General features: G+C 33.3%; 1 protein-coding gene across 1 annotated transcript; it reads right to left on the bottom strand.

Moving 5' to 3' along the window:
* On the bottom strand, nt 1-21,366 carry LOC120341332 (uncharacterized). The gene is made up of 25 exons (XM_078120070.1): nt 21,210-21,366; nt 18,958-19,114; nt 18,365-18,525; nt 16,216-17,666; nt 15,778-16,030; nt 14,804-15,137; nt 13,501-13,700; nt 12,932-13,114; nt 12,350-12,642; nt 11,533-11,658; nt 11,297-11,449; nt 10,571-10,727; nt 10,004-10,089; nt 9,190-9,595; nt 8,266-8,681; nt 7,446-7,751; nt 7,215-7,367; nt 6,327-6,482; nt 5,242-5,372; nt 4,516-4,707; nt 3,791-3,963; nt 3,086-3,707; nt 2,282-2,461; nt 1,378-1,517; nt 1-1,036 (listed from the first exon to the last, which is right to left on the bottom strand). The coding sequence occupies exons 1-25, from the start codon at nt 21,364-21,366 to the stop codon at nt 927-929; spliced, it is 6,696 nt and encodes a 2,231-aa protein (XP_077976196.1). The 3' UTR covers nt 1-926.
* Between the last annotated feature and the right edge of the window lie 672 nt (nt 21,367-22,038).

The raw sequence follows: 22,038 nt of genomic DNA, 5'->3' as shown, positions 1-22,038 counted from the left end.
ACCTGCTTTTGACCGCGATCGACTAAAATCTTCAAAATAGCTCGCGATCGACTGATTAGTAATAAGGTTATACACGAAAAAGAATGAGTACTGAGTAAATATGCAAATAACTGCATACACGCATACGAAACATTCTACCGCTGCCAATAAGCTCGGCACCGTTGTCGCATTTTTAATGAAATCGCCCCAAATCTTGTATTTTTTATGTTCCATTCAATTTGTTAATTTGATTTTGTAATTGTATCCGGAGTAAATTTTCATCATTTATTTGAAATTTGTTCGAAATATACAATTCAGATCTACAGCCTGCCTAATTTTTAGTCGTAATGGTTGAAAAAATCTCTAAAAACCGTGCCTAGTATCCATATTATTTAAACAGCAAAAAATAAATATTCTCAAACCATAAATGTTACATGACTGCTCAAACTTCAGTATCTAATTTACAATTTCCTCCAAGTTCGATTCTTCGCTCGCTTGGACTTAAAAAAAATTGGGCATTCTGATGTCACTGCTACTGTTGCGAAATCAATTTATCACACTATTATTGGAGTGAGACAATAACTTTCGCGTACTGCAGAAGTTATTGGAGGTTCGTTTTTCAGTCAAGACACACAATATTCGACACGTTTCTAAACCCTGGCAGCGGCGAAATTTTCATTTGTTACCTAAAACTATACTCTATCGGTCTTGTCCAGACTCAAGTACTGTATGTACAGTAGCACATTGTATTCGTCCTGTTATAAAACACTACAGGCGCTGCATGAAACTGGTTCCTGCTATGTATCTATAATATAGTTTAATCCCGCTGTTCCGTCCTAATTTTACTTGTGTGCTGCGTATAGATCTTGCCTTTATAAAATATGTTTCTTTGACATGAATATCTGATTAAAGACTGATAAATCTGCAGTTAGGCAACAACCTGATATTCATGACATGTCATCTCTCGAAACTGGACCTTTGTAGATTTGAAGCTGTTTTCGCTCTGCCACAATTTCTCTCAACCGTTCTTGTGGAAACTCATGTTCTTTGAGAGAAACTGTAAAATTAATGTATTAAATCAAGGTTGAATACTCCATCGAAAAAAACTCCAAATCAATATTAGAAACCCAATAAAATGCATCATATTTCAGTAAACAATAGTGGATCGTGACAAGGAAACAGGTAACCTCCTGACATACACAGTTCATTCTTCATTTTAGTCAAATTACCAACAAACGATGATTTATAACAACAAACCTGAAAAAATACATATTCACAAAAAGACTTTAAAACATGTTTTGTTAAGAAATGGTAGAGACAGTAAGTTCATCTTTTTGTGCTATTCTTGTTTTGAGATTCTCCAGATCTTTCTTTGCTCAAAGATATATAAAATTTTACCTTCCGCTCTTAGTGGGGGTATCCAATCTGATAAATCCATCTGTGCGTTAAGAACTACATCAAGATAAGCCAGTAAAACGGTTTTTATTGTCTCGATAATAAATATGCTTTCAAGCAATCCACATGAAAATGATATTAACCTAAATACAAAACATAAAAATCATTTTAACTTCACATTGACAACTCTCTGAAACCTTGGCAAGATAACAATGATGGCAAAATTTTACGAGCCGCTCTGACACTTTTTCACTTAGACATACTTTCGGCATGGTTATGACCACTCTTGTTTTTCTGGCTTAAGATATTTGTAACTTTGTAGTTGTGCTCCCGAATTTCAAGTACTCGTACATCAAATACCTCAAGGTCATTCAGTTTGTCGGAAGGAATTTTTTTCAATGTCAAAGATGGGAAAAACATCCATCCTCATTTGGTCTTTCGACACACATTGTATATTACATGCTTTCCAAGTTTTAAAATAAAAAATACATCAACTGCAACTTTTCAAACATTGGTACCATTTTTAACTTAGACATGAAATGAATTTAAAAAAAATTGAAAAAGGGATTCATTGGTGTCTCCGAAGTATGCGAACCAAGATGGCGGACATCGGAACGTAACATGGGTAACAGGTTAGGGTTAGGCGATAATTTTTTTCCAATTTTCCTTATTTTAGTCCTATTATCAGTTCGAAGACTAGCCAAGAGCCTCCCGTAGTATTTATACCTAAAATTATGGCCTAACCCTAACCTAGTACACATATTACATTCCGATGTCCGCCATCTTGGTTCGCATACTTCGGGAGCCCCTTATTATGACGACACCATCTGGGGAATTATGTAGAAACAAGTTGTATAAATGTAATTTGTCAATAACCAATATAGGTAAAAAAAAATAGATTACTGACCACCCTAGTAAGCTTTTATTATCTAAATCCATCCCATAAAATACGGCTCCTGCACAGCTTCCTCCACCAACAAGTCCAATTAAAATCCATGCTATATACTGGCATACCCATGTTAGAGGTTTGCTATCAATTGAACCTGGATCAACAGCCATTATAGCCAACAATTTGTCTGTAGCTAAACTGCAGAGAAAACAATTTATAATATGGAAGAAATTATCTCTGCAATGACTAATTAAAATTCCTAAATAAATAAAATTCAACTTTAACTATCACTGCTCAACTGACATGTTTACCTTTTTTCAGCAAGAAATTTCTTAACTATTCACAAAAAAGCGCAAGACTATCTACTCTACATTATATAACCGCTGGTCGCTATCGACTCCCTTCATCATCAAGTTCATGCATCTAAAACAAATAACTGACTAACTAATCCCATACCTGGTATGGACTCGTAACTGGACAAGAGGCTGTGGTACGCAGCATGAATAAGCTGTCCGATAATCTTCCCACTACCCCAAGATAAAAATTATATCTTATCTATTTAGTTGTTTAAAGGTCTGGCATCACACTTCAGACTTCTTCGGAAAAGTAGTTTTCAATGCAATAGATTTGATTCTAAGAGAAATGAGCAGTATTTACGTAAATTCCACCACAAAAACCATATTCTACTCACATAATCTTTTTCGCTACCCGAGTGGCAAGCTTATAATCCAACTATACACTCGATAAATCTGATGATTGGTCTTAAATTAGGCGTATGAACAGAAGAACTTTCGAATATAAATAAATCTTTCTGTAGAATACCTGAGAACACTTGGATTTCCTGAAGGCTCAGGTTTATCTTTTTTTGACTTATTTTTTTTCCTCTTCACTTTAGAGTCAGGTGCCTCCTTATCTTTCTTATCAGTTTTATCTTTCGACTCAATATCAGATTCTGATGCTTTTTCTTTTTTCTTCGACTTTTTAGATTTCTTTTCTATTTTTTTTTCAGGTAAATTTTGTTGTTCTACTCCATCCTCTTTTTCATTCAACTTTGAGTCTCTATTACCATCTGACATCCCTCCAACTGAATAACGCTCTTTATCTTTTTTACGAGGCTTTTTAGCACTCTTATGTTTTTTAGATGTCTTTTTGTCATCACTTGCTTGTAAGGAAGTCAAACTTGTTACTATAGCAGTGAACAAGTTATCTTTGTCCTTTTTAGACTTTTTACTTTTTTTCTGGCCAGTTGTTGATTTTTTTGTTTTTGGTACCACTTGCTCATTTTCGTAACTTTTTTTCAGACTCAAATACTTTTGTGTAAGCTCGTCTAAAGATGTTGCAGTAATATCATCATCTTTACCATATATACGACGTGTTTTTGATGATCGGAACAGGGTGGATATAAGATATGTGGATGGAAAGCATGCTGCACCACTAGCAAGTCCTGAAATATAAAAAACAACTTAAGTATTCGCCATCTGAAAATATAGTCAAGAGTAAATGCATGTAATTGCAAAACTTACTTACCCACAAGAATATTTGGCAATGAAAGGAAATCATTAGTACCATAACTGTTGTATAATATGAGTGATGTTACTGCAGTCATCGCAGTATAAAGAAAGCAGCAACCGACACGCTGCATTTGAGTGACATCATTGCGATACCAAAGACGGTTGGCTAGGAGAGAATACCAGAGGTGTCTGTTGAAAGGAAATTCAGTTAAATAAAGAAGAGTATCAAATATCATTACTGCATGTTGATCTCTATCTGAAATTACTCCATATTTCTCATCTTTCATAGCTGTACAAATCTTAATCAGACATTTAAAATAGGCAAATAGCTCCCCACGTTTTATAATTTAAAATTTATTGATTTAATCGTTTATTAATTTGTTCAACGAAATTATTTATAAAGTGGTGCAACACATAAAGACAAGGCCGGCTTTATATTAAAAAGTTAATGGACTAAACCCCTGATTAACTTGTTTGAAAGGCATGACTTCCATTGCTATCTCATTGTACTATACTATAATTGTATTTTTCATGTAGCTCCCTTTTATGAATATTCGACCAAACCAATTAACAAATACTGATAAATTTCCTACTTATTCATAGTACCTAACATTTCTTAAACTAAATTATGCAGCCATTAACATATTGAAGATATCTCTGTAATCAAGTACCTATAACCAGAGCTAGTGCTGACAATTGGAAATATTTGAACATCTCTTATGACTTTAACATACAACTAACCTTTCTTTAATATATGATGAAAACTTGATACTGAATAAGTGCTTTTGTAAGAAAAGATCTCGCATGGAGGAAGGATAAAGTTCAAGTTCCTCTGGTCCCTCAAATGGGTCTTCATCATTCAGCCAATCGTTTGCCAAGAAAAACCAACATTCACTTGTTTCAAAATCGCGAACTACAAGTCTATTAATGTACCTAGAAATATACCCTGTATATAAGACACTAAATTCCAGCACCGAATTGGGAGGACACAACATCAGAAAACATGGTATCTAATCATGAATTCTGAAGAGCATATCTTTCCACTAACTAATTAACTAAGCTCCAATTACGGTACTTCTTTCACTAATAAAAAAATTTTCACTGTATTTTTTTTCTCGTGTAACACTACTGACTTTTAGACAAGTGATTCCCAACCTTTTTCAATAACCCAAATTAAAAAATCTTGCAACACAAAAATATGCTCAATACTAAACGACATGTAGTGCTATTATAACAGCAAGTTAAATACTAATACAAAACAAGTATTTTAACATAACATTTAACAACCAATTTCGTAAAACCAAGTTTTAGAAAAGATTCGCAGTCCTTTTTTCTGTTTTGGAATAAAGCATGACTAGGTAAATATCTTTTATGTTTTTGTTAAAAAAAAGTCCTGACAGGATTTTAAGGCGATCCAACTTTGGGTCGCGACCTACACATTGGGAAACACTGCAATAGACCACCTACCATTGTGGATTGTTACCCTGTCCATCTTGCCAAATTTTGACAGAAGTTATTTCTCCAATATTTTTCAGTCCAGTCATTAGAAACGTTACAGCACTTCCTCGGCACAGATGTTTTTCTTTATCATCATGTTTCTTATGAGAACAAGAGATGGTTCAAAAAGAATAATAAATTTTAAGTTTGTTTGGTTTGAATTTCATATTTATCCAAGAAAAAAACGTGTCCCAGCAGGGTACTTGTTAAACTTGTTTTGGATAACACTTTGGGTTGGTGTCACCAGTAAGAACAGTAGGGTAGTAAGTACATCAGGTGATTTAAATACACCTTTATTCCTTACTACAGTATTTTTAACTGTATTTACAATGTCAAGTCTTTTGGAACTTTTGAATTTCAAGCTAGGCTTAAAAATAACCCGGCGTAATGCTCGACAAAATTATTTTTGGGTCAACAAACTTTTAACTTGATACACATCCAACAAAAATGTATAAAAAATTTGCTACAGAATAAGATTATGAAGCTCCTCTTCTCTTCTTATTATGTTTAATAGTTAATTATACTTACCGGTAATAGTTTATGGCCGGGTGTGCAACCTGCAGCCCAATGGACAAATGCGGACCCCAAGGGAGAATTGTGCGGCCCGCAAAACTAGTTTTTTGTTTAGTTCAATCTGGTATGCGTGAGTAATTCCAATCCCCTTACTTTGCAAAGCCTATCCTGAGTCCAATTTATTATCTATGCTTATGGCGTTACAATGCCCCAACGGCTAGCTTGTGCGAAGCGAACAAAGCATGTCATAAGATCAATACCCAAAATTTTCATGCCTGCAACTACTAGAAAGCATATGTTAAAAAAGTACAGCCCATGGTTTTACCCAGTATCTGTATCTGGCCGTCTTGTATTGGAGGTTGCACACCCCTAGTTTATGGAATACAGAAAATAACTTGATTAAATATATACTTTGCAATCAGGAATGGCAATCATGTGATAGACGAACAGATTTTAATAAAGTTCAAGATAAGTCAAAAATTTTCAATAAAACAAATATGAAGATAAAACACGAAGGAACATAAATATTATAAGCAACTCACCTGCAGAATGTGTACAATGCTTTGGTGATCTGTTCCACAAATTTTGACAACAATTGTAGATGAAGGTGCCGCGTTCATGCGATTACCAGTATATATTGTTAGTAAGTAACGATATGTCACATAGGGTACATTATCACAAACTTCTATATAAAAAGGCTTCAAGAAAGAAATAACATTTTAATGCTTGAGTGTAATGTGTTATTATTATATATATATATACTATTAGCACCAGTTTCATACCACATAAATATAAAGTGTCAATGGCTTTTTGAACAATCATATAACAATAATTCAGTAATAATAAGCTATTTCCGTGCTCATTCAGATTGATAAGTCAGAGTCTGGAGATAGGTATAATTCTATTGATATTGGCGTTGGAACTAGTGGTGCCATTACAAACTTCCGGGTCGAAATTTTGAATTCTCCAGAGTCGAGAAGTCAAATTAAGTAACAAAACTCAAAGAGCATTAAGTTGGCCAAGCATTCTCAATAGATAATTAAAAAAAGCCGGCATACACGAAAGATTTTAATAACCAAGCGTTGATTTAATAAAGATTCAGAGTAAAAATTTCTGCAACTTGGAGTCATTTTCATAGTGATTATTAGCCCAGATTAGGAGGCTTTTTTTATAAGGCACAGGATTTGGGACGAGTATCAATTTTGCTAATTCCACAAACTTGTAACAAAATATCAAATTCATTGGTGAGTTAATGCTATTTTCTGACCAAAGATATCATATGAATTCAGTGTTAAACAGTTTACAGCATCAACACTTTTAGCAAAGTTCTATTGGCTATCTTTTATGATGAATTTTTAGATAGATATCTACTTGATCAAAATGAGGACTCATGAAAAAAAATGCTACAAATGAATAAACTTTTCATTCACCGTTTTGGCTCTTTTTAAGTCTTTCTGCCTCGCGGAAAACAGTATCCCAACAAATACGAAAATCATTGCTATCATGCCACCAATGGCAAGAGGATTTTGTCGAGAACTTTTAATTGTTGGTTTACTTGGTGCTGGGGTTGGTATCATTGGAAACTGTAATATTTTATAGTTTCCTCAAATTCAATTCAATTAATTTTAAGAAAGCATGAAAATAATAAAAAAAGCACTCACATCTTCTGCATAAGTGACTACAGGATCATCATATTCAACAGGCACATCCCATTCTTCTGTAACAGCTATTGTTGGTTCTGTTATTGTTGCATTTGTTGGAAATGTTTCATTTGTCACAGATGTAATATTTGTATCATTTGCTATGGTATCATAGATGACTTCTTCAATTTCAGGGATGTATGTAGAAGTGAATGCAAACAACCTTGAAGCCAGCAAATGTCTTGGATTTTTATAACCCCAGTGATACTTTTTGCTTAGGTCACATTCACACCAGTCTAATTCATCAGGATTACTTGATGGCATTGACTGGAAAAATTTAACAGAGATTGAAGTTACAAAGAACCTCATATTCCCTCCCTTAAAATAACTAAGACAATCTCCACTGTTTAAAATACAAATTTCTAGTTTTCAATTTGTATTCTCAAAAATAGGATACATGAAAAGATAATCTATCATTAAATCACTATTAAACCATGCAACTCTCAAAGAAACTAATTGTATTATGGTGTTGTATGTGGTGGGCTTCCTAAAGTCGTGAATTTCGGATAGCTTATTTCCAAACATTATGGAGTTGAGTCATAATTTTAGACATTTCTGAAACTACATAGGCAAAAAGCTCAGCTCAAACATAAAAAAATTGTCAATGCAAAAGATTTTGTTTCAAAAATATGTTATGTTGGATTGAAGTTGAAAATTCAAGCGCAAAATCAAACTTGGAGTTCTTGTTAATCCAGTTTTTGAATGGCTTGGAGTTAAAAGCAAATTTTTTTCAAATACCGTACATAGCCTCGAATTAACCCATGTACTTTTTGTGTCTTACCTCACATATGTCGAAATTCCAATCCTCCAACTTATCATCCCATACTGAACATTCACTAGCCAGCATAGTGAGAGTCAAATTAAATTGATAACTTATATTAGGAGCCACAGTTGGTCCATGCGTAGTCGTCTCCTCAGTTGTAGTTGGAATAGTAGTAGTAGGCATAGTTGTTGACAAGTTAGTTAACATAGTAGGTGACATGGTAGTAGTTATATTTGTAGAATTAGAATCTGAGATATTGAAACCATCGCTACCATTTGAACCATGTCTGAGGGATTCAACCGACTCCACAAAATCCGGCACAAAATCCTCCTGATATTCAGGGAGAAATACAGATGCAGTGATTATTAGTTCATAAGTATTATTTCCAGTGACGTTAAGTTGACATCTCCAGGTATAAGAATCATCAGAAAAATCTGGGAGCAAAAAAATGAAGAACTATAAGGAAATGCATAACAACCTTATTAATTTATTCTAAATTTGTTATTAAAGGATTCAATCGATTGAGTTCAAATCAAATCAGGACTGCTCAAACGAATCGAATATTCAAATACATTAGGCAATGAATATGGGAGTAATTTAGAACATTTTTATTTAAAAATTAGGGATTTTGAGCTGTCAGATAAGTAGATCAAATCCTTATATCTCAACTGGTGAGAAACAACACTGAAAAAAGAATGACTATCTATCTATCTTTGTGTCAATTAAGATGTGAGCTAAATGAATAAATAAAGATTTATGTAATTTTTCACATTAGCGTGCCCCAATTCAGAACATATTCGACATATTCGAACATATTTTATCAGAATATATAAAAATAGTGAAATATTTTATTCATGGTGCAAATATATAAATGGGCATATATAGAATGATATATTTGAATTTGAACTGGATTAAAAATTTGTAAAAACAAAGGAAATTTACTTTTCTTAGTGATGATAAGGTTGGGAAATTCAAGTGCGTCATCTTCCTCAAATGTCTCGTTATATTTTATCACTATCATACTCAGCATAACATCATCCGGAAGTCCCACATGGTCAATTAATACAACTAATTCTATGTTTTTTTGCAGAGTTATATTTGCAGCAACACTATGGACATCATTAGTCGCATTCACAATATTAAAATTGATAGTTGTAGAAAGATGTGACATCTTTTTGCCTCCATGCATGTAGAATTTAACCATAGGAAGAATAGGTTCAGGAGCAGGCTGCCAAACGGTATAACCCCGTTCCACTTTTGAAAGAGAAAATGAAGTCACATCATTTTTAATTTGCCAGTTATCTCCTTTACCAATGAATTTTGCTTTTGAGGAATGATATCGATAAACCTGAATACAAATACTAGGGAAAATAATAAATCATCAAGCACAAGGTGATATGGGAAATTGTAATTTGTTGTCTGGGTATTTGCATTGCAAATTAAAAGAAATGTTTAAGATTTTGTTTACACATAATTTCATCGACCATTTTCATTTTACTAAATAATTATTAGGTGAATTTGATAATTATATCAAAATGATTGATCAATTCATTTGCACACCTATTATTATAGTAAACACCAATATGATGTGCAACCGATTATATCGGACCATCCATCTTTGCAACCTATTAGATCGGACCATTCACAAAATCAGTCATCTCTGCATAAATATTGGTATTTTACAAATTGTCAAGTATATAATAAAGTCAAGTTCACTTGATACTAGGTTTATTATAAGATATATGTAGCAACAAACCTGCAAATTTACAGTATCAGTATGACTGAAATCCGACCAATCGACATCATACACAATTTTAACATCCTTGCGGTCAAAAATTGTATCTGAAAATGAAGTTGTGCTAACATTTGGCATTGGAGATAAAAAATTACATTTCAAAACTAAAAAACTTGCTTAAAATGGGATCAGTTAATTGTTCATGTCCTAAATATTCAAAAAATTTCAATTTCACTCTTTTGATACACTCTTCATCGTAATAAACAAATTTTTACAAAACTGCAATTAATTGAAACATTTGTGCATAGAGCATTGGGCTAGAAACAATCTACTTAACTTTTCTAAATTGTATTTCAATAGGCATTTTGAGAAATAAAACCTAAATCATTTCTTTTGTGAACATTCAAAACTGTAAAAATTTCCATAAAACCTACAGATGCAGAACTATAATCAACAAATATCCAATTAAATATATTATTGATTAGACTGAAGAGTTCCTTATTATTAAGAGAGAAGTTTCAGGTACATATTTGATACATTGTCTTCGTGACATTATTACAATAACACCAAGGTTCAGAATATTCTTACCATCATTTCTTTTCAAATTTGATAAGTGTGCTTCAAAAATTCGGTTTTTAAATACGATTCCATCATATTCTGGGAAAAGGTCAGCAAGGTCCAATAAATCAAAACCAGTGTCATCAAGCATAGTGCTCATTTTTCCAAACAAACGACCGGTTTCATTCTTAAAAATGCAAACTGGATGCCAGAGCGAAAATAATTTACAATTTATAAAATCTGAAATCACAAATTAACTACTGTATATACTCCATGGGTTTGCGGGTTCGAAACCTACAGGAATGAATGTGTGTTTAAAAAAGTCAAAACCTCCTGAATCAGACACAAGAAGTTGCATCATAGATTTACATGCATGGGTTTGTAGGTTCGAATCCTGTGGAAATGAATATGTGTGAATATGTTTCTGACCACCTAAGAAAGAGCGATTCATGTAGCTGCTGATAAGGGGAAAGTGGCTTCTTGCAAAATTCAAAGCTGTCTCTGATGATGGTTGTATTGCTTCCCTCAGTCTATACCAAATTACTTTGCATTTGTGGTATATTTTTATTGTTTCAATAACTGATGTGGCAATGGGCAGTGGATTGATACCGACAAAAATAAAAATAATTGTATCCTTCCTTTGTGCTCGTAAGTCCATATGCATATAACACAAGAATGCTGGAGCATGAATAAAAATAACTAGCTTATTCGATTCAAAAGTCTTATCTTAAGCATAACCAAGTTTTCATTTTTCACCTTGTCCACAAATTCCATAGCTTCCATAAGGTTTACTGAAGTACGAATTAAAGACTGTGAAAAAGAACTCAGGAAACGTAATGGTGTATAGTAAGATGCATAAATGTCTTTCAGCAGTTTTCTTATGTTGGTCAGCACATCAATAATGCCATCCTGTGTTAATAATTATAAGACATGGTATGCTAATTTATTCAAATTATTAACAATAAAATAAAAAATATAGCAGTAAAACTTGCAAGCAGAGGAGCCAAACTCCTTCCAGGTTTCTTGGTTGACACCAATAAAATATCTGAAAACTGTTTAGCTGACTCTTTTATTGTAAAGTAGGATGCCTTCAATACATCACTCGTTATGTTTGCTTTCTGAAAAAATTAATTTTTGTCAGTGTTGAGCATACTAGAAGAATATTCATAAGAGGATGACATAATTTCTCAGAGGATTGAGATCATGGTGGGTCAGATATCTAGCCAGGATAGTAAATGATTTTAATATTTATTCCGGAGCAAAGAGAGTTTCTAGGACAGCTTAATCAGGGGATGAGTGAGCGCATCTCCTTCGGTTACCAGCTCACCTAGGGAACAGTTAACAGACTTGACTGGGATAAAAATGCTCATATATATTCCATTCTAGAAGGAATCCAACAGTTCAATCATGTGGTAAACCATGGCCTTCATCTGGTTATCAGTCCAAGTTGAATATGGACATTGCTAACCTGTTAATTTTTACATATGCACGGATGTGGATAGTAGAAGCAGTATCCATTCAGCAATTACGTAAACCATCCTGCGACACAGAGGCCTTTAACCATTGTCCTATTCCATTCATAAAGGTAATCAATCAATCAGCAAATCAATAAAAAGCATATTTATATTGGTTGATATGATGTGCCAAGTATCCAGCTATTACTACAAACAACCCTCAATTATACGTGGCTCAGTGCTTGCCTCAATTGTTTTTCAAATTAGACATATAAAACCTTTCAAAGATTTTGTATTTGTCAATAACTTTAGTTTCAATGAGATTATTATGAAGAAAATATAGGAGAGTATATACCGTTTCTTCATCCAAATCAATTTTATCTAAAATGAGGACAGCAGTTTTTGTTGCAGACTGTAAATCACCAGCACGAAATGAACTTCTTATTCCTTGGATCAAAGCGGGAGTTACTGCGTTCTTATCTTGTCTACTTGGCGCCATTGCTGCAATCGATAATCTGGTCTCAAAGCAACTTACAGAAAAAGTGCAGACTTCGATAACAAAGTCTGTTACACCGGGTGGTAAAATTATATCTTGCATTGCCATACTCTTAACAGCATATCTATACTCAAGTAAAGGATTTGTGCCATCTGAAAAATTAATTGAATAACATTTATTTCATGATCAACAATTCAGATGCGAAAAATATTGATATGACACAATAGAATTGTCAGGACAAACTTCTATGCCTGACATATTTAAATTTAATTCCAAATGTATTCCACATGTTTATCACAATGTGCCATCCATCAAATCCGTTCAAAGTAGAAGTAGAGACCCACATCATATACAAAAGTATAGTATGTGTTTCTCTGTCAGCATTAACTGAGAGTTTATTGAGTATCCAATTAAAAATATTCCACTCGTACTCATTCTCACCTTTTTTCGACTGACTGAACAGAAATATGACATCATTATTTTCTGGTATTGAGCAAGAAATTTCAAATCTTGTAATAAAGGCATATCCAATTGGAGGTCTATATTCACATACTACTGGTGGTGGAAGATCCTTCATAACTCCAATGAATGTGGCAGATGAGTTTATTTTGAACAAGTCGTACCCTGATATATGAACGAAGTGTTTCATGATTAATATATTTATCACAAGCAGTGAACAGAAAACAGAAACATTTTATTGCTGAGGCTTTCAAAATTCAACCTTGCAAATCAACAAGGATTTTAGCATATCCATAAAAAACATTTGTTCTAAAATAATGTTAGCACCGTTCATTCACAGAAATGTGAGGATTAAAATGGGTTGTGATTGTAAAATGAATTTTTCAGTGGTGTTGTGAGAATTATTACACCAATTTACTAAATGATTTTGGTTGTAAGGTGGTAAAAGCAATATTCAATACTATTTCATTAAGAGAATGAGAAATACCATGACAAAATTTTCTCTTATAGAATACATAAAACTGGACACAAAAAAGATACCAAATTGATACCTGTCAGGGTGACAGCATAGTTTTTTGGCAGAGTACGGAGTGTTTCGGGTAAAATTCGACAATATCGATCAGAATCACAATCTTTCAGGATACTGTTCACATTAGAAATCTTCCATTTAAATTCATAACATGTTTCACAGTCTGATTGAAATATCAGTGGAAGATGGGCATTTTGCTCCTTTTCGCAGTTTGCCCGACAGCTGACAATACAATATATACATATAATAGAATCGGGACAGCAATGCGTGAAAAGAGCATACCATATGAAATGAAAATTAATTAAAAAGATATTCTTTTTATTATACTGTGCATAAATTCATGTTAGAGAAATCCTCATAATAATTAACACAATCTGTATTGATACACAAATCACTATCTACCTGGTAAACAAATGATGATATTTATGTGTGGATAGAGGTTTAAATTTATCCTAGAGATAAATACGATAAAGCATCCAATTGTTATATTAGAGGAAGGTATAAATGACTGGTGGGTAATTAAGTAGCCTGATGAACAACCCTGCCATGGTGAGGAGTTCATAAATCCACCAGCATTATTCAGAAATCCCCTATTCAATACAATTGTTCAAGCTTTTGAACGAAAATGCACAGTTATCCTAAAATTTGTGCAATCAATGTGTAGTGTTAGAAAAGAAACAAATTGGATGAAAATTTGAAAGCAATTGGTCCAGTAGTTAATGAGAAATTCATACCAAGAAAAATACTAACAAGGTCATGAATATGATAAACAATAACATAATAACAAAATATCCAATATTATATTTTGTTTATAGATAAGGTTTAAAAAGCGAATAGAATAGAAAAAGAGGGTGTAGATTTCAATCCTGGAACTAAATATCTTATACTGGAAATATATCTTATGTTACTTCGTTATGAAACTGTATTCCAGGTGAACTGATATTGATATGATTGTGCTGAGAAAGAACACCTCTATTTTAGAGTATATTCCAGAACTGGCAAACAATTTTATACATCTTAATCCATGCATCCAGTAAGAAAGTGTATAAAATTTACAATTGCCCCAGTTACTTTCAGAATTGTTCAGGTCCACTAGATAATAATCTTCCTTTCATAAATGCTTCTAACAACTAGCTAATGCTATTTTAGAATTCCAGAGACCAATACTAGAATTCCAGAGACCAGTGAAAAGCTGAGATATGCAACTAGTACCAGGTCGACCTAGTAGATATCAGTTGACACAGAACTCTAGGTTGTCACAGTCATGAAAATAGCTTTGTGAAATGGCATTCTATATTTTATTAGCAATAAAACTCAATACTTACACAATATTCAATTTGGGCACAGCAGATTTTGAAATTTCTACTTCCATGAAAGTACTTCCATGAAGTTTATGATAGTATGCACCATCATGATGCCGAGAATAAGCAACAGCTTGTACAAAAAATCGATCCATTTCAAAGGCCAATAAATAAAACGTAAGCGGTTTTTTAGAAACTGTTCCAGTTTGTGCTACTGAGAATCTTGAGCATGATGTATTAGTGAACTCTTGATATTCTGGGTCATTATCAAAATTTTCTTTGTTCAAGTAGCAAAGTGTTTTCATTCCAATCATCCAAATTGATGGATCCATGCAATTGAACATGTGATGTTCTTTCGCTTGTATAGAATAAAAACTTACATAATACAAACAGCATAATACAAACTATTCGAAAAATTCCACATTTAATTAACTAAGCAACAAAACTATGATTTACGACATAATAAAACCAAAAATTAGGTTACAAATGTTCTTACAGAATTATTTAGGTAGTTAATTTTGAAATTGACCATACATATCAAACGATAAAACAGGTTCAATAAATGATCCCAGGTCAAACACGGGTCAGATATGAGAATGGGAAAATAACTGTTAGATTAAATTTGACTGATTTTTGGTAGGATGATGTAGACATCTCAGTGTCCATTTGATCCTATTAATGAACCGTTTCATTTTATGAGTTTTTATTCAATTTATTTTACTGTACAGTACACTATAATATGAACAAATTAACATTTAAGACTTTGTTTAATCGAAAAAAATTAAAGTTTCCAGAGGGACTCTTCAAATGCGGCAAATTTCAAAGCCAGTGATTCAGTAGGCTAGTTAAAAAGAACTCATTTTCGATTAGCTATCCAATTGATTTGGCATTATAAATACATAGAACACAAATCTATTGCCCAAAAATAGTGCTATATTCTCCTATTTTGTGAGTCGAACTCGCTTACGTAGACTAGTGAAATCTAAAATCATGTATACCTACTACTACTTTATGTGCTCCGCAAAGCCTTGCTTCTAAATAAAATCCTTTTGTAAGATTCAATGCTGTGTAGTCAAAAACATGATATAATATTTCTCCATCAGAATCTACTAATAAAACATTCAGTTTCACAATGTAAAGTCCAGGTTCAGTGAATGTTAGTTGGTCAACAAATAAATTATTTTTGTTGACTTCAATCCGAATATTTTCAAATTTGTTGCTATCCTTGGGCAATTCATTTAGTGATTTTACCTGTGGAATACAATTAGGTATTATTACTTTTTGATAGCATTTTCACTCTACATAATACCATGAAATTCTAGAGATGTACTAGGTCATTTACCTATATTTTACTATACACTAGCAAACATTAACAGACATTTAGCAAAGTGTAGGATTACTTGAACAATATGTCACGTTTAATCACTTATACTTGCCTTATAAATCGTCCATTTATAAGTAATGGCTTTATCTTTTGTCAATAAACAATGAAGTTTCACATCTGCAGAAAGTGGAAAAGATTTGTTCACTTGAATAAATGTATGAAGGTGATTTTTAAAGTTATAATCATAAATCTTGACTCCGGTTAAACATAAGTCCCGAGCGTCTTTCATCACATCCAAGGTAAACTCTTGTTCAAGTTTTACTTTATGATTTGTTGTTGAAACTCTTGCAACAATTGCATATCTTCCTTTTTCCTCAAACATCTTTTGTGCAACAAATATTTTATATCCCTCTGGGTTTAATGGCAACTTTATATCTTGGAAAGTATGTTTTCCCGGGTCCCAATTTTGATGCATGGTTATGTTATTATTTACCAATACCAGTCCATCAACAGACAAAAACAGCTCCAAATTGATGAAATCCACATCTGGCTTATATATTATGTAAAAATTTACAATTTTTCCTACATAAGCTGATCTATCTGCAGTAGCGAACATTGCATGCACTAAATTGAAGCTTTCTATGAATTTTGGAGAAGCGGTTCGCATACCATGGGCGTTTTTTGCTGTCACTTTAATTGTATATTTCCCCGGAGGCACAGAAAATAAGGAAGTAATACCCCTTCGGCATGTTCTTTGTGAATTGCATTCAATGAAATTATGTACAACATATTGAAGAGAGTTAGAGTCCACTATGCTAACATTTATGCCTACAGGAGCGGTTGAGCCAGGATTTACAGATACTGGAAATGTTGAAGGAAGTGGATTAACATAATCTTCAACTTCAAACTCGAGATTGGTAATTGGACGGGACAAATCAAAAATAACTGGAGGCAACTGCACAATTGAAACATCATTCAATATATACATGAATAAGCTAAATCTTCCTGCTTCAAAACCAGTATTCTGTTTCGTATCAAACATCTTTATTTGTACAGATTGCCTGTCTCCAGGATCCTTCAAACCATGTCTTTCATAATCAATTGTTTTAAAATAATGCTTCCCATCTAAATGAATGATCAGACAAGGGTGTGTTGGATATTTGTATGGATATTTCAAGATGAAATGAAAGCTTTCTTTAAAAGTATAATAGTCAACAGTTAGTGCTATACTTTGAATCCTAGGCAATTTTATTTGAGATATAAATGTAGAATTATTCAGATTATCTTCAATCTCAAACTGTATGAACTTTTTTAAAACAGCAAAATTCATCCCAGTATCCTTTTCATACAATACACAACTGAAATTATATTTCAACGGCCCAGAAACCAGTTTTCCATGTTCATATGGATATGTGACAGCCTTTTCTTCCGAAATTTCAGACAGTATTTCTCCAGTATTATTTAATTTACAGGTAGATCCAATTTGACTCGGCAATCCATGAATACCAATATGTATTTTAGATTCTTCTCCAACTATAAAATATTTCTTATCAGTAGTGATTTCTAGAAAAAAAAAGGAATCATAAAGATAAATAAAATAAATGTGATTTATATATATATATACCAGTATGTCAAGTTTATACCACAATGAAACTTAATTAGGCTAAATTAATCAAGCCAAATTAATCAAGGTCTTAGAAATATGAATGAGTGAACTATCGAAAGAATAAAGTGGTAAGTTATACCTGAACTCCATATTAGTAGTATATGTAAAAACATTGCTTGCCATATATTAGACGGACCTTTTTTTAGTTTACAATTTTTACACTTATTTCAAATTCAGATAGTGTTATGTCATAAATAAAGGTTGTAAGCTAAATGAAAGCCACTGTAAACCCATACTCCTCATGAACTTGGAGTCAATGTACTATAATGCCCCATTCACTGGAAATTCTATCATTTGGGTTTGGGAATGATACCAATTGGCTGTGTTATTTCAAGCTACAAAACCTGTATAAAAGTGTTGTAATTTTGCGACGTCTTGGAAATGTTGTGACCCACTTGTGGGACAAGTGGGGACATGGGACACAACATTTTTGAAACACCCATAATTTAGCATGCATGCACATTTGATTCTGTTGAAAAAGATATATAAATGTCATTCTGTTAATTTCAAAGTACATCGTTCTCAAATTGTGAATTTGATACTAAATTTTTCAACCAGATTTGATCCAAGTAAATAAAGTTATGAAATGTCCTACCTGGAAAAACATAGTACAGAATAAATCCAGTTCCGCATTTACCATCTTTTATTTCAAATTTGACACTTATAGGAATATCAGCTGTAGAAAAGAGTACTCTTGTAGGAACTGTATCTTCACAATAATCAATATCTTGAATTTTTACCTTCGCATTAGCACATCTGAAATAAAGAAAAACAGATTTAATTGAAGCTATGTAAATGTTCATTGGGGTTGTTCAACAGTGCAGGACAAAAAATAATAAAATAAATTCGAGCAAATGGAGAAGTTGGATCTGAATTTACGATCAAGGTTTGACTAAAACCAGGCATAAAAAAAACAATGCCAAATTTATACATGTGATAAATAATAGAGATTTATAGTTATACAAACTTGAATGACAGTTTTGAATCTCTAACACTAGAAAACCACTCAATTTAAGTTGAATCAATAATTTGGTTGTGTTCACTGTACTATGATTTAACCATATCCCTCAAATATAAAACAACAGTATTGGTTGAAAAAACCACTTTGATTTCTGTGTTTGCCGATAAACCATAGACCATACTAAAATAATCTCTAATCAACATAAAAATGCAAAAAAAGATTCTTACGGTTTAACATCGAATTCAATGAATTGCAAAAGAACTACAGGATACTCGTCTGATATTGGAAAGTTCAATACAAATGTACCATTATTCTTTTCACCATCACAATCTGGGTAGAAGGGACTATAAAGGTTCTCAAAGCCAAAACTGAATTCTTGAACAACTGCAAAAAAGTTAATATGTTAATAAGCCCTACAGCTGATATAACTAGGTTGTATGTAGATAGGATAGGATTTACATATTTATCCCAAAAGGCGAAAGTCAACGAGACGGTTTAATCATACAGCAAAGCACGGCCTCTTGTCCTTACTATATTAATTTGATATATAGACAAATTTTTTTCTAAAATGATATTTATAATTTTCTTTGATAAAATATTTATACTACTAGCTGCTGGTTTCAATATTTACTAAGAACCTTGTGTCACAAGCTGTTCCAGTAAATTATTATTATTATTACTATTATGCTAGGGTCTAACTATAGCCAGTATTCTTTATTACAAATTAAACTATACAATTATGCATAACTATGCAGTCTAAATTTCAGCATTTTTCACAATTATACAAAATATTGGAACTGACTGTGACATGCAGACATGGCCATCCAAGCCAATATAAGGTATTGATGTGTGCCTTTCGAAGATTTTATTTGAAGGCATATATACATTCTCCAAATATGTTTATGAGACTACTTGTTGTTGGAAAGAATGAAAAGGATCAAATAATTAGATTGATGAAATGGAACCAAAAAATAACCGTGAACAAACTAATTTCTGGAAACAACCATCTGTATCTGTGTGTACGAATATGTTTCATGGCTATAAAGATCTTGGAGAGCAAAAAATATGTATGGATTTTTGACTTAACTCTCTATACCAGGGATGGCGAACCTTTTTCAATGGATGGGTCAAAATTTATTTTTTTGTTGCGAACAAGAAGGCGGTGGGTCATAGATAATTGATAAAAGTTTGCATCAACGAGAAACCTGCTGTTGCATTTTTGCTACAAGACTTGTCATCAATCCCTCGTTGATATTATGTAGTTTTGAGCTTTATGCATTATTCCACCCTGAAATAATTATACATAATTTTGATTGGCTTTGTTTTCCAAACGGCGTTTAGGCTGGAATGCACAAACGACAAAATGACATCTAGTTTTAATTCACACTCCTATGAATAAGAACTTCTTTTACAAGATTATTTATGTGAAATGAGCCAAACAATTGTATTGTTATGTCATAAGCGTTCTAACAGCTCTGTTGACAGTACAGCAGTAACTGTAACTGCACACCTGAATGCTATAGTAATATCCACTTGATATTAGATTGAATGAAAGTCGGTTTTATTATAAATTTTATCATTGAAATTTTATTATGTTTTTGCATTAATTGGTGACCTGGTGGTTCACCGAAAAAGCTAGGTGGGTCACGTCATTGGTTCGCCATCCCTGCTCTATATCATACGGCAGTAAGGAGTAGGCATGGATGGGTCCATTGACCATTTGCGCGTTTCCTGAGAATGCCCATATAGCTCCACCATAAAACAGCGGATTTGGTATTTTAGGCAGCTAACAAAAACATGTTTCAATTACGTTATACAGTTTATCATAAAATTACCGTCTCCCTGGACTTGACATCCCATGTAAATACAAATTGCAAATGCGCAAAACAACGATGTAGTCGTGGACATAACCCCACTTTTCATTAGACTACTTCTGTGCTACAAATTGCAGGATTCGAAAATACGTCCACGTCTGAAAGTAATCTTCAACTCGGCAGTTCGGTGTTCCATTGAAATAAGTTCACTCAAAATCAAGTCATGAAAAAGTCACTTTTTACACAAAAAATAAACTTTTGCATCATAGGTCAGTAGGTAGAATGGCCGAGCGCAGTTGGCATAGCAAACCCGATAATCCAATTTTGGTGAATTCAGCCTTGTTCGTTCGGAACATCCAATAAATCAGCCAATTTAGCCACTATTTGAGAAAACACGCAAGGTTAACGATCCGTCGACACAAATTTTAATTGTGACACCATAGAGAAATATTTTGTAACCATTGTCTGGTTAGGTATGTTAGTCGTTGGGTTTTCCCTAAATGTTAGAACAGACAGTGCATAACAACAATGTTATGTAAAATCTATGGTCAGAAAGGACACTACAAAGTCGGCCAGAGACTTTTTTGTATTGATCGATTTGTGACGTGTTTCCGGCTCTCATTTGGGAGTTGAGAATACCCTGTTTTCATGTTTTGTGTACTTACTGATTTGGATTTCAATCGCGGTGTCTCCAAAATGTCGTGGCCAACTTGTCCCAGGTGTCCCACTCGTTCCAAGTGTCCCACTCGTGTACCCCGCTTGTACCACGTTTCCCACTTGTACCACGTTTGCCACTCGACACGCGGTACAAGTGGGACACATGGTATACGTGGTACAAGTGGGATAAGAGAGACACGACATTTTGGAGACACCCTTTCAATCGTATAACTAGTATCACGCTCAAGTGTATAGTTCAATAAATCTGTTCGAATTCAATTCGATCGTCCAACTCTACAATATACAATCATTTTTCTTCACAATACATTGTGTGCTCAATTACCTCTGTAGGAGTCAGCTGGGGCATTTGGTCGAAATTGTCGTATAAATGTAAAGTATCCAAAGAAAATACGTCAACACCAGAAAATACCGACGAGAACATTTTTTCGTCTATTTGTGACCAAAAAATGGGCTTTCGTCCGTTAACTTTCTTCGGAATAACGACCTAACGGGCTGCAGGATTACAAGTTCCAGTCTAACTTAATTAACCCATATTAGACATATTGCATTATCCTGAAGCGATTTCCATAGAATCGATTCGCTAATATGATAAGATTGAAGTAAAGGTTTTTATTGGATTCTATTTTTAGCAAGGAAATAATAGTGGTCAGCCATACCACTAACCAGCGCTGTATTTCGAACAGGATGTTTTCTAAATTACATGCACTTGTTCGGTGGATCACCTATTTCGAGTCGTAAGACCATTTAGTGGTATATATTTACGGTCTGACTCATGTCAGTTGCAATAAAATTTAAAATCTATTCAAGAATTCAATC

Source organism: Styela clava, chromosome 14 (assembly GCF_964204865.1).
Source record: "Styela clava chromosome 14, kaStyClav1.hap1.2, whole genome shotgun sequence".
NCBI lineage: Eukaryota > Metazoa > Chordata > Ascidiacea > Stolidobranchia > Styelidae > Styela > Styela clava.
Note: the sequence above shows the minus strand (reverse complement) of the source record. Positions and strands in the feature narration are given on the sequence as shown.